General features: G+C 39.5%; 2 protein-coding genes across 2 annotated transcripts; both read left to right on the forward strand.

The window, feature by feature from the left end:
• Window positions 1–446: 446 nt before the first annotated feature.
• Window positions 447–1,842, forward strand: LOC139470342 (uncharacterized). Its single transcript, XM_071252722.1, has one exon. It carries the CDS (start codon window positions 520–522, stop codon window positions 1,825–1,827), a length of 1,308 nt encoding a protein of 435 aa, XP_071108823.1. The 5' UTR covers window positions 447–519; the 3' UTR covers window positions 1,828–1,842.
• Window positions 1,843–1,874: 32 nt separating this feature from the next.
• Window positions 1,875–5,002, forward strand: LOC139470350 (uncharacterized). The gene is made up of 6 exons (XM_071252735.1): window positions 1,875–2,138; window positions 2,409–2,511; window positions 2,741–3,147; window positions 3,666–3,871; window positions 4,305–4,464; window positions 4,715–5,002. Exons 1-6 carry the CDS (start codon window positions 1,946–1,948, stop codon window positions 4,891–4,893), a joined length of 1,248 nt encoding a protein of 415 aa, XP_071108836.1. The 5' UTR covers window positions 1,875–1,945; the 3' UTR covers window positions 4,894–5,002.
• Window positions 5,003–11,560: the final 6,558 nt, after the last annotated feature.

Genomic DNA, 11,560 nt, shown 5'->3' on the forward strand with positions numbered 1-11,560 from the left:
CATGCAAGTATACACCCTGAAGGTATTATTACAGACAGTAGTGAAAACGAGAGCACTGAATCTGACTGTGAAAGCTCAAAGGATAACAATATACGGAGTAAACTTGGTGAATGGGCTGTATCATATCAGATAACTCAGAAATCCCTGGCAGCATTATTAGAGATACTTCGCACTGATTATCCAACTCTACCAAAGGACCCAAGATCATTACTACATACTCCAAAACATTATGATGTAAAAGACATATCCGGGGGCAAATATTTTCACTTTGGGATCGCAAATGGCATTTCACATCAACTTTCTTGTAGTTGTTTGTCAGATGTACATGCATCATCTTCAGTCACATTTCAAGTAAATATTGATGGACTACCTGTTTTTAAAAGTACTTCCATGCAATTCTGGCCAATACTTGGAAGAATAGTTAGCCCTGTTGTTGGAGAGCCCTTCATCATTGGTCTTTTCTATGGCTGTTCCAAACCAGCTAAACTTGATGAATATCTTGAAGATTTTGTGGAAGAAATGAAATTACTGGAGCGCGATGGGTTTGATTATTTAGGGACAACTATAGAAGTTGTGTTGTCGTGTGTCATTTGTGATACACCAGCTCGGGCCTTTGTGAAGGCAGTTAAAGGACACAGTGGTTATTATGGATGTGACAAATGTACGCAAAGCGGGATCTATATAAACAAAATGACATTTCCTGAAATAAATGCGGCTTTAAGAACAGATATCAAGTTTGATGAAATGAGGGATGAAGAACACCATGCACATGGCAGGTCACCATTCAGTCGATTATCTATTGGAATGGTTTCACAATTTCCAATCGATTACATGCATTTAGTGTGCCTTGGTGTCATGAAGAAGTTACTTATGTTATGGATGAAAGGCCCGGTATCTCTTGGTTGCAGGATAGGATCAACTGCAGTAAACATGCTGTCTGAGAGACTAATTGAATATAGCAGCTACATTCCGCGGGAATTTTGTAGAAAGGGGAGATCATTACATGAAATTGATAGGTGGAAGGCAACAGAATATAGATTGTTTTGTTTATACACTGGTCCTGTAGCGTTAAGTGAAATTTTATCTCCTCATGTTTACGCGAATTTCCTACTTCTCTTTGTTGGAATTACATGTTTGGCAAGTCCTCAGCTCGTAAACAATTTCTGTAGTTACGCGAACGAAATTCTTTGTATTTTTGTGCAAAATTTTGCCCAGATATATGGGAACGACATGCTCGTATACAATGTACACGGGTTAGTACATTTGTCTGAAGACGTCAAGAAATTTGGTCCATTAGATAATTACTCAGCTTTTGTATTTGAGAGCTACTTAGGAAAGTTGAAAAGATTGCTACGTACACCAAACAGACCCCTTCAACAAGTAATAAGGAGAATATATGAGCGGCAGTTTATTAAGCGGAATAATGACTCCATCATCAAAACAAGAGAACCTAAATATGAACACACACATGGGCCACTGCTTCGTGATTTAGATTCTGTTAAACAATATAAGGAGATACAAATGGATGATTTTCTGATATCATGTTCCAGAGGAAATAACTGTGTAAAATTGGACAATGATGTGGTGATCATCAAGAATATTTTGTTACATTCCAATCAGGACATTAGTATAATTTATGAGAAATTCATGGACAAGAGTGATTTTTTTACATATCCTATTTCTTCATCTATCATTGGAATCCACAAAGTTTCACGATTAACGAGACACCTTTTTGTCGGAAAATTGACACTCATCAAATGCAAATATGTTCTTTTACCAAAACATGATTCATTCATAGCAATACCCGTTATGCACAGTGAGAAATAAATTACAGAGTTGACATGAAGAAACAACTTGAGGTATAGTTATAAGTAACTATCTGAGACTGTACCTGTTTACACTATGTATATTGGTAGATTTATATGACAAATGTTATCACAGGAAAATGCATTACATTGTGAAGTTCTTGAAAAGTGATGAAATCGGCCTTATTCCTGATACGTGGTTGGAAGGGGATAGGTTCTGCTACTGGCCGAAATACAAGAACTCCAATCAAATGGACAGAGCTGTAAAATCTTCAGTCGAACCAGATAAGGATACCTGGAAGATTTATGAAATATCCATCATGTACAAAAATGGTAAGTTACTTTATATATATACTAGGAAAATAGAAGCTAAGTTTTTCATTGCCATCATAACTGATATACTAGTAGGTAACAAAGGTAACATTTTTTTACATGGTGTATTTGGTGTCAGTACAGAATATCAAGCAATTCCAAAATAGATCACATGAGTTTAAAGGTTTCTTCAGTAATGATGAACCTATACAGTTTGTATAATAATCTATTATACATGATGACAATAACATTTTATCTGACGACCAAACCTGTCAATATCTTATATTTTAGCATCATATGACAAGGCTAGGAGGAAGTTGCCACTAGCTGAAGAGACATCCAACCTGGATACAGAGATGGAGGAAGAGGGACAGATAGATACAAGGAAAAGAAGGTATTATAATGTCAGATACATATTTATCTTCTTTGACAGTAATTTTACAGAGATTAAATAAAACTGAAAATATAATAATAAATAATTCTCTGTTTCTGAAATGTATGTCTTTGTGATTGGTTTTATCATAATGTTTTACATGATTGAATGTACATGTTTTGTCCATTCAGCAGTTTGTGCCAAAGCTTCTTATAGAAAAATGGTTTCAATTTGGTAATTGCTTGTGTAGGCCACCTACTAAATACCTGTCAAGTGACAGTGAGGACGAAGAGGAAAGGCAACCCTATACCCACACCAAAAAGACCAAAATTATGGAAAGGAGTGGCATGGTTAGTAGGCTGCCTACACCACCTCGTGTACCGACTGAGGTTGATATTGAACCCCTGGTTCTGCGACGATCTCCAAGGAAATCGGCGCATCAAAGGGAGCATGTTACTTCGAACTCAAGCCTAACAGCGTCCACAACAGACAGAAGTTTGTCATCTCCTTGGCCATCAGCAACCAGGGCGAGACTGGTGACACCTTCAAACTCTTCATACAGCCCAATGCCAGATTTCCCTAGTACACCAGCCCGACCGCAAACTAGTTTTCAATCAAGAACAACAGGTTCATTGACATCTGTTGGTACCAGCAGAGGTAAGAAATTTATCAATGGTATTGCCAAAAATCAATGACGGTATATGACAAGAATGAGTGAGTGAGTTAGTGAGTAGTGTATAACCCACTTTTAACAATATTCCAATTATATCACGGCGTGTCAGCTTGATGTGGGAGGAAAGCCCAAAGTGATGCAGGTCTCAGACGTTACCACTTTTGTGAAACCCACGAGCACGGGTATAATGCCGACAAACCAAGAAACATAATCGGAGCGAATCAGACCCCACACGCATAGATTTCTGGCGTGCCCAAGGGACGCAACTCTGCACTGCGAATTGTGGCGCCTGCAGGCGATTTGGCCACCCCTGCCCCCGTATATGGAAAGAAGTAACTGACATGTATGATGCTAAAATACAATTCCAATTTAGTTGGGCTGATCACTAACCTCAAATAAACTAAAGCATGTTAATGTTGCAGTATTGTGGAAATATAATGGAACAATATATCAGGAATAATTTTGAGATATAATTTTTTTGCTATTTTTCTTTTTATAACAGAGGTTGTCCAAATAATCAGAGCCATCGAAACCAACACAGCGACCACGATGGAAAACAACAGACTGCTTAACCAGTTGTTGTTATTGATGTCAGCTCCAGCACAATCAACATCTGAGCAACCGTCCTTAGACCTGCCTCTTGACAATATTCAAGACCTGGAGGAGGCAAACACTTCTTTGTCAGATGCTACTCTATTCAGGAGTGTGGTAAGTATTCCAGCCCATTGTTATAAATTGCCAAACGTTAATTGTAATAATACGATTTCAATGGTCTTAATTTTATATATTACATCCTACAACAAAGGCATGATTAAAAATACGTGTTCATTTCTGTATCACGGCAGCTGAAGTTTTTAGCTAATTTCCGTATTGTCATAATTTATATAAAATAGAATAAAACATAACTACTTTCAACGTTTCTACAAGCGTGTTTTTTAAAGGAAACGCTAACCATCCCAACCCAGTTAGGCTTTCATACAATGTTAATTTGACTTCATTCGTAATCCGTAACTATACTTCATTCAAATATAAATGTTCGTTCGTTCGTGTTATGTTATTTTATAAAAAAAACCTATAAAAGCTGTCTCCATAATACGAATATGTAATTGTAACTATACCATGCATGTATTACATATTATAGGTCTCACAACTTGGTGTCATCGGGGGTATGAGCGCTGCAGACACGGTGAGACGCATCCTGTCGGCGGCCATAACAAACAAGCTGGCAAAACAAATAAATTGGAAAGGGACATCCGGGAAGAGGGCCTTTAAAGATATGCCACTAAAGGATGTTATCATTAGTAAGTACAGCTTCAATCTTAATTCGCCTCAACATATTCCTTGATAATTGCTAAGACATGAAACTGTCTTGAAAACAACTTGAAACAACGTCACACTCATTTTTAGTCTTTCAGTGTAAAACGTCGCAATCCTTGTACATTTACCTGCACAAATGTGCATGAAACGGTTTGTGTGAAGTAATTAACACATTTATGTCACGAATCAGTGTTATAGAGTTCAGTAGCTTGTATCATGTCAACTATGTTGCAGAAGCCACCCGAAAGAACCCACTGGTCCAGAAAACAAATAATGAGATAGAAGATCATATAAAATTGTGGTTTCGCTATGCCCCTGACAGGGACGGAGGAAGAAAGGAGAGGATCCTTAAGGCCTTACAAAAGAAGGCAGCAGCTACCGCAGCTGCACCAGCTACTCCCAATGGAGAGTAGTTTGCTGAACCAGACTAAGAACACATATTACTTTTATAAGTGTGTTCAAATTCACAGCATTAATGTTCTGGGAGGCATATTTATTCGAATATTAGCTATTTATATGTAAATAAACAAGGAGATGGATCCCCTGGTTGTTTGTTACATTTTTCCGACTATGCAGGACTTGATGAATTGGATTTGCATTAAACAGTTTTGTGTTAGACTGACCAAGAATTTCTTTATTTTAAACGCTGTGGTGACACTGCTAATGAGTTTCTTTGAAAATCATCGTTAAGTCTTCACTGTCGCTTGCATAACCTTGAACTACTGACCATAATCTGAAATTACAGGAAAGGTATTTTTAAACTTGCCAACATTGCACCAACATTGGATCAACAGTGGGTCAACATTGGCCCAACATTGGGCCAATGATGGCTCACAAATGACAACCAATGTTGGCCCAATGCTGCCCCATCGTTGATAAACAGCATTGGCCCATTGCCGGCAAACGACATTGGCCCAATGTTCAGTGCGGCATTGGCCCACTGTTGGCCCAATTGTGTAATGCTGCCTGGGTAGTAGCTATTGTTCCACCTACACAGATAATACGTGTACGTTGTAGCTAGTAGCTATTGTTCCACCTACACAGATAATACGTGTACGTTGTAGCTAGTGGCTATTGTTCCTGCTACACAGATAATACGTGTACGTTGTAGCGAGTAGCTATTGTTCCTCCTACACAGACAATACGTGTACGTTGTAGCTAGTAGCTATTGTTCCTGCTACACAGATAATACGTGTACGTTGTAGCGAGTGGCTATTGTTCCTCCTACACAGACAATACGTGTACGTTGTAGCTAGTAGCTATTGTTCCACCTACACAGACAATACGTGTACGTTGTAGCTAGTAGCTATTGTTCCTGCTACACAGATGATATGCATACGTTGTAGCTAGTAGCTATTGTTCCTCCTACACAGACAATACGTGTACGTTGTAGCTAGTAGCTATTGTTCCTCCTACACAGACAATACGTGTACGTTGTAGCTAGTGGCTATTGTTCCTGCTACACAGATGATATGCATACGTTGTAGCTAGTAGCTATTGTTCCTCCTACACAGACAATACGTGTACGTTGTAGCTAGTAGCTATTGTTCCTCCTACACAGACAATACGTGTACGTTGTAGCTAGTGGCTATTGTTCCTGCTACACAGATGATATGCATACGTTGTAGCTAGTGGATACCTTTCCTGCTACACAGAAAATACGTGTACGTTGTAGCTGGTGGGTATTAACCCCGTTGCAACGAGAGAGTATTGTTCAGCGTCACAGCAACACGTTTTCTAGCAACAACACGGCGATCTGTATGTTATAAGGTATCGGGTTTATTGGCACATTTGTTTATAAATACCGTTAATGTTCAAGCGGTGCTTCATTAAACACAAGCCCTTTCACCACAGAGGTATGTATGATTGTGAGAGAACAACTTAATCTTACAAAGCAGTCTGTGTTTTCATCAACATTGAACCCAATAGAAGCTGATTTCCGGATCGAGTTTCAATAAAAACAACTTATTTTTGGCAAACGAGGTAGTTGTTTTGGCACCAAAATATCTAGATAGAGGTGTTCTCTCAACAAAAACTTATCAAAACAATATTTTAGCTAGAGGTAGAAACTGATTACATATTTCGTCGTTACTGTTATCTGAAAATATATCCAGAGACCTTCACTCCCAGGTTCGGATTGATTTTGAAGCATTCAGACATTACAATTATCCCTTTCGACGTTAAAGTCCCTGACTGCTCTACTACAACAGAAGTAGGGGTGTAATTTAGGAGGCAAAGAATCGCAGGAATTCGGTTCTTGAGTGCTTCTAGTAGTTGAGGGTTAAGTGGCCCCGGCTGTGGTTTTATTGTCAAACACATTTGATGACATTTGAGCTACTGGAACTCACAGAGCTTGTGTGCTCGAGTCTGGACTGCGCTGCTCAGTGAGGAGAAGGTACTACTGCGTCTGCCGTTATTCCAGTCAATGGGTGCTGAAAGGCGGCCCTGTGGAAATGTAACTAGTGGTTTAGTGACGTTGATCTGGTGGCAGCGGGTAGGTCAATAGAATAGGTGTACTCACATCGTGTCTACAAGTATATGTTATGAGGGATGCATGTAGGTCAGTAGAGTAAGGGACTCATAGGGGATCCACTTAGATCAGTAGAGTAGGGAGTACACTCATTGTGTGTCTCTGTATATGTCACAAGGGATCCACGTAGATCAGTAGACTAGGGAGTACACTCATTGTGTGTCTCTGTATATGTCACAAGGGATGCACGTAGATCAGTAGAGTAGGGAGTACATTTATTGTGTCTACATGTTTATAAGGGATGCACGTAGATCACTGGAGTAGGGAGTACACTCATTGTGTCTATATGTGTATAAGGGATGCACGTAGATCAGTAACAAAGGGAGTACATTTATTGTGTCAATATGTGTATAAGGGATGCACGTTTATTGGCACATTTGTTTATAAATACCGTTAATGTTCAAGCGGTGCTTCATTAAACACAAGCCCTTTCACCACAGAGGTATGTATGATTGTGAGAGAACAACTTAATCTTACAAAGCAGTCTGTGTTTTCATCAACATTGAACCCAATAGAAGCTGATTTCCGGATCGAGTTTCAATAAAAGTACACTCATTGTGTCTATATGTGTATAAGGGATGCACGTAGATCAGTAACAAAGGGAGTACATTTATTGTGTCAATATGTGTATAAGGGATGCACGTAGATCAGTAAAATAGGGAGTACATTTATTGTGTCTACATGTGTATAAGGGATGCACGTAGGTCAGAAGAGTAGGGAGTATACTCATTGTGTCTGCATGCTTATTAGTTATGCTCGGCGATCAGTAGGGTAGGGAGTACGCTCATTGTGTCTACATGTACATGAGGGCTGCACGTAGATCTGTAGAGTAGGGAGTACGCTCATTGTGTCTGCATGTTTATTAGGGATGCTCGGCGATCAGTAGAGTAGGGAGTACGCTCATTGTGTCTACATGTTTATTAGTTATGCTCGGCGATCTGTAGAGTAGGGAGTACGCTCATTGTGTCTACATGTTTATTAGTTATGCTCGGCGATCAGTAGAGTAGGGAGTACATTTATTGTGTCTGAATGTTTATTAGGGATGCTCGGCGATCAGTAGAGTAGGGAGTACATTTATTGTGTCTGAATGTTTATTAGTTATGCTCGGCGATCAGTAGAGTAGGGAGTACATTTATTGTGTCTACATGTTTATTAGTTATGCTCGGCGATCAGTAGAGTAGGGAGTACACTCATTGTGTCTGCATGTTTATTAGGGATGCTCGGCGATCAGTAGAGTAGGTAGTACACTTATTGTGTCTACATGTTTATTAGTTATGCCCCTACATGTTTATAAGGAATGCACGTTTATCAGTAGAGTAGAAAGTACACTCATTGTGTCTCCATGTATGTGTTATGAAGAATGCACGTTTATCAGTAGAGTAGGGAGTATACTCATTGTGTCTCCATGTTTATAACGAATGTACGTATATAGATAAGCCACGCGATAAATGCGATCGCTTAGCCGATCGAAGGACCGACTCAACATGGATGTTTTGGTTCATGGCCGTTATACGAATATTATACTGCTGAAAACTGAATCCATGTCACTCACTCAATCACAACAAGCTATACGAAACCGCAATTCATTCACGGACAATGTAACGCCATTGACTATCAAAGTTAATATATTATGGGATACTGTATCTGCCTTCTATAATGTTAAATGCAATACCATTCTATAATTAACAAATTAATATTCATTCCGTGAACACTGCATGCTTATGTGTCCATTCCACAATGACTACATTTCGATTTCATTAATGGCATCTGCATTTCCATACCAACTATCGGCTACTGCATGCAATCGTGCTGCATTCTTCACGTCATTTATCAACTCTTCCCAAAGTCTTTGTAGTTTCCCTCTTGGTATCGGCCACTGTAAGCAGACAGCACCATGAGAAGCAAGCCTCAGTCCTCTGATCGCGTTGTGACCCAAGGTCCATGTTCTTCTGCCAGTACAATGTTACGCTGTAGACCATCAATATGTTCCTCTGTAACCTCTTGTCGAGCGGGAGCACTTAATTTCTCAGCAAATAACTCCTGAATGAAGATATAAAATTTTATGGAAAGAAAGATTCTCCAATGTTATGTTCGCATGTAATTACACGTCTGAAAAGCTTGCAATTTGCTTGATATTATCCTTTGAAAAGCTGCAACTTTGGTTTATGTGTTTTTCTTTAAATGTATCGCATTAGTATTCTGTTATGGGATTACTTTGTAATTGAGGTTGGCATGCTGGTCCGTTTAATACGGCCTACACGTTCATGGCTGCCATCGATTCTGATTCATCTCAGTCCATTTGGTAATGTGCATTGGCATATATATACCTCTCTTTGTAGATTCCAACACTTCGGTAAGCTGCCAACTTGAAAACAGTGGATTCACGAGAGATCTTTATTATGGAAATATAGCGTATTAGAAATCTTCACTTCAATAGATTACGTTTTCCACAAGATTTATCCGACAGTTGCTACATCGCCATGCTACTGGTGAGGATGTTATTTCCTGAACCGAGTTCTTGATTTCATCCTTCTCGAAAAAAAACGCATATCACGTGAGTTTAAAGTTTGCAAGTATTCTCGTATACTATGCCTTGTCCAAACGGTAACAGTCCCTGTAGTGCTTTGAGTCATTGTTGTGTGCAGTTGCGTCAGGACCATATAGTCGCAGGTTCGAATCCCAAATTCTCCCTGTTTATTTGTCCACCCAAGTTCTAAACGTCTTAGATCTATCCTTTCACATAAGTTAAACAAACAATAACAATAATAACAATAAAAATAATAATAAAAAATATAACTCCCTTCTGGTGGACGTATAAATACATTTTGTACCACCACTTTACTCGTCTCTTATTCATTTTACACATAGGAATACTCTTTTACCTTATCACTATAAGCAGTATGCAATTTAACCACCACATGTATTGCATGCATGACCAACACTGGAATTATGTACTGACTGCGTTCGTAGTTTAATCCCTTGTCTTCGCGTGTGTCTTCTCGTGTAGGTGTGCACAATGTACAAGCACAATGCGTCATTGTAATCTTATTTAAATGTCATGGCAAACTCGTTCGAGTATTTCAATCCCTACTTTCCACCTTTGCTTGATCGTTTAGGTGTCTACACACAAGATCTTAATGTTATGACAAACTCTTGTACGTAGTTCGATTCGTGGGTCTTCTCGTGTAGGTGTCTACACACAAGACCTTAATGTTATGACAAACTCTTGTACGTAGTTCCATTCGTGGGTCTTCTCGTGTAGGTGTCTACACACAAGACCTTAATGTTATGACAAACTCTTGTACGTAGTTCCATTCGTGGGTCTTCTCGTGTAGGTGTCTACACACAAGACCTTAATGTTATGACAAACTCTTGTACGTAGTTCGATTCGTGGGTCTTCTCGTGTAGGTGTCTACACACAAGACCTTAATGTTATGACAAACTCTTGTACGTAGTTCGATTCGTGGGTCTTCTCGTGTAGGTGTCTACACACAAGATCTGAATGTTATGACAAACTCTTGTACGTAGTTCGATTCGTGGGTCTTCTCGTGTAGGTGTCTACACACAAGACCTTAATGTTATGACAAACTCTTGTACGTAGTTCCATTCGTGGGTCTTCTCGTGTAGGTGTCTACACACAAGACCTTAATGTTATGACAAACTCTTGTACGTAGTTCCATTCGTGGGTCTTCTCGTGTAGGTGTCTACACACAAGACCTTAATGTTATGACAAACTCTTGTACGTAGTTCGATTCGTGGGTCTTCTCGTGTAGGTGTCTACACACAAGACCTTAATGTTATGACAAACTCTTGTACGTAGTTCGATTCGTGGGTCTTCTCGTGTAGGTGTCTACACACAAGACCTTAATGTTATGACAAACTCTTGTACGTAGTTCGATTCGTGTGTCTTCTCGTGTAGGTGTCTACACACAAGACCTTAATGTTATGACAAACTCTTGTTCGTAGTTCGATTCGTGGGTCTTCTCGTGTAGGTGTCTACACACAAGACCTTAATGTTATGACAAACTCTTGTTCGTAGTTCGATTCGTGGGTGTTCTCGTGTAGGTGTCTACACACAAGACCTTAATGTTATGACAAACTCTTGTACGTAGTTCGATTCGTGGGTCTTCTCGTGTAGGTGTCTACATACAAGATCTTAATGTTATGACAAACTCTTGTACGTAGTTCGATTCGTGGGTCTTCTCGTGTAGGTGTCTACATTAAACAAGCGCATTCTAATCTCATTTAAATGTCTGCAAGTATATGAGAGCAACTTATCTAAGTATAAGATACCGTATTTCCGCTACTACACGCCGGGTGTCAAATAAATGCCAGCCCCTGATTGACGCCAGGTCAAACGTTCTGTCCAAGAATAGAAGCATCTGTAGACGCCGGGTCTCAAATAGAGGCCGGATCCATCATGTGATGGATGCCAACCACATGAACCTACGGCGCGTAATAAGTACCCCCGTCACTTATACTGTTTCCTGCAAACGTATCCTTTCTATGACTGTAGCTGTAGGATTCGGTAAGGTAGTAAATTAACAATT

Source organism: Haliotis cracherodii, unplaced genomic scaffold (genome assembly GCF_022045235.1).
Source record: "Haliotis cracherodii isolate W230 unplaced genomic scaffold, xgHalCrac1.p SCAF_1, whole genome shotgun sequence".
NCBI classification, from domain to species: domain Eukaryota; kingdom Metazoa; phylum Mollusca; class Gastropoda; order Lepetellida; family Haliotidae; genus Haliotis; species Haliotis cracherodii.

Bases quoted from the DNA above. Each gene is read 5' to 3' on its own strand.
- LOC139470350 (XM_071252735.1), top strand. From the start codon at position 1,946: ATGCATTACATTGTGAAGTTCTTGAAAAGTGATGAAATCGGCCTTATT. The intron at 3,148-3,665 runs GTAAGAAATTTA...TTTTTATAACAG, and splicing joins ATCTGTTGGTACCAGCAGAG to AGGTTGTCCAAATAATCAGA. The intron at 4,465-4,714 runs GTAAGTACAGCT...ACTATGTTGCAG, and splicing joins ACTAAAGGATGTTATCATTA to AAGCCACCCGAAAGAACCCA.
- LOC139470342 (XM_071252722.1), top strand. From the start codon at position 520: ATGAAATTACTGGAGCGCGATGGGTTTGATTATTTAGGGACAACTATA.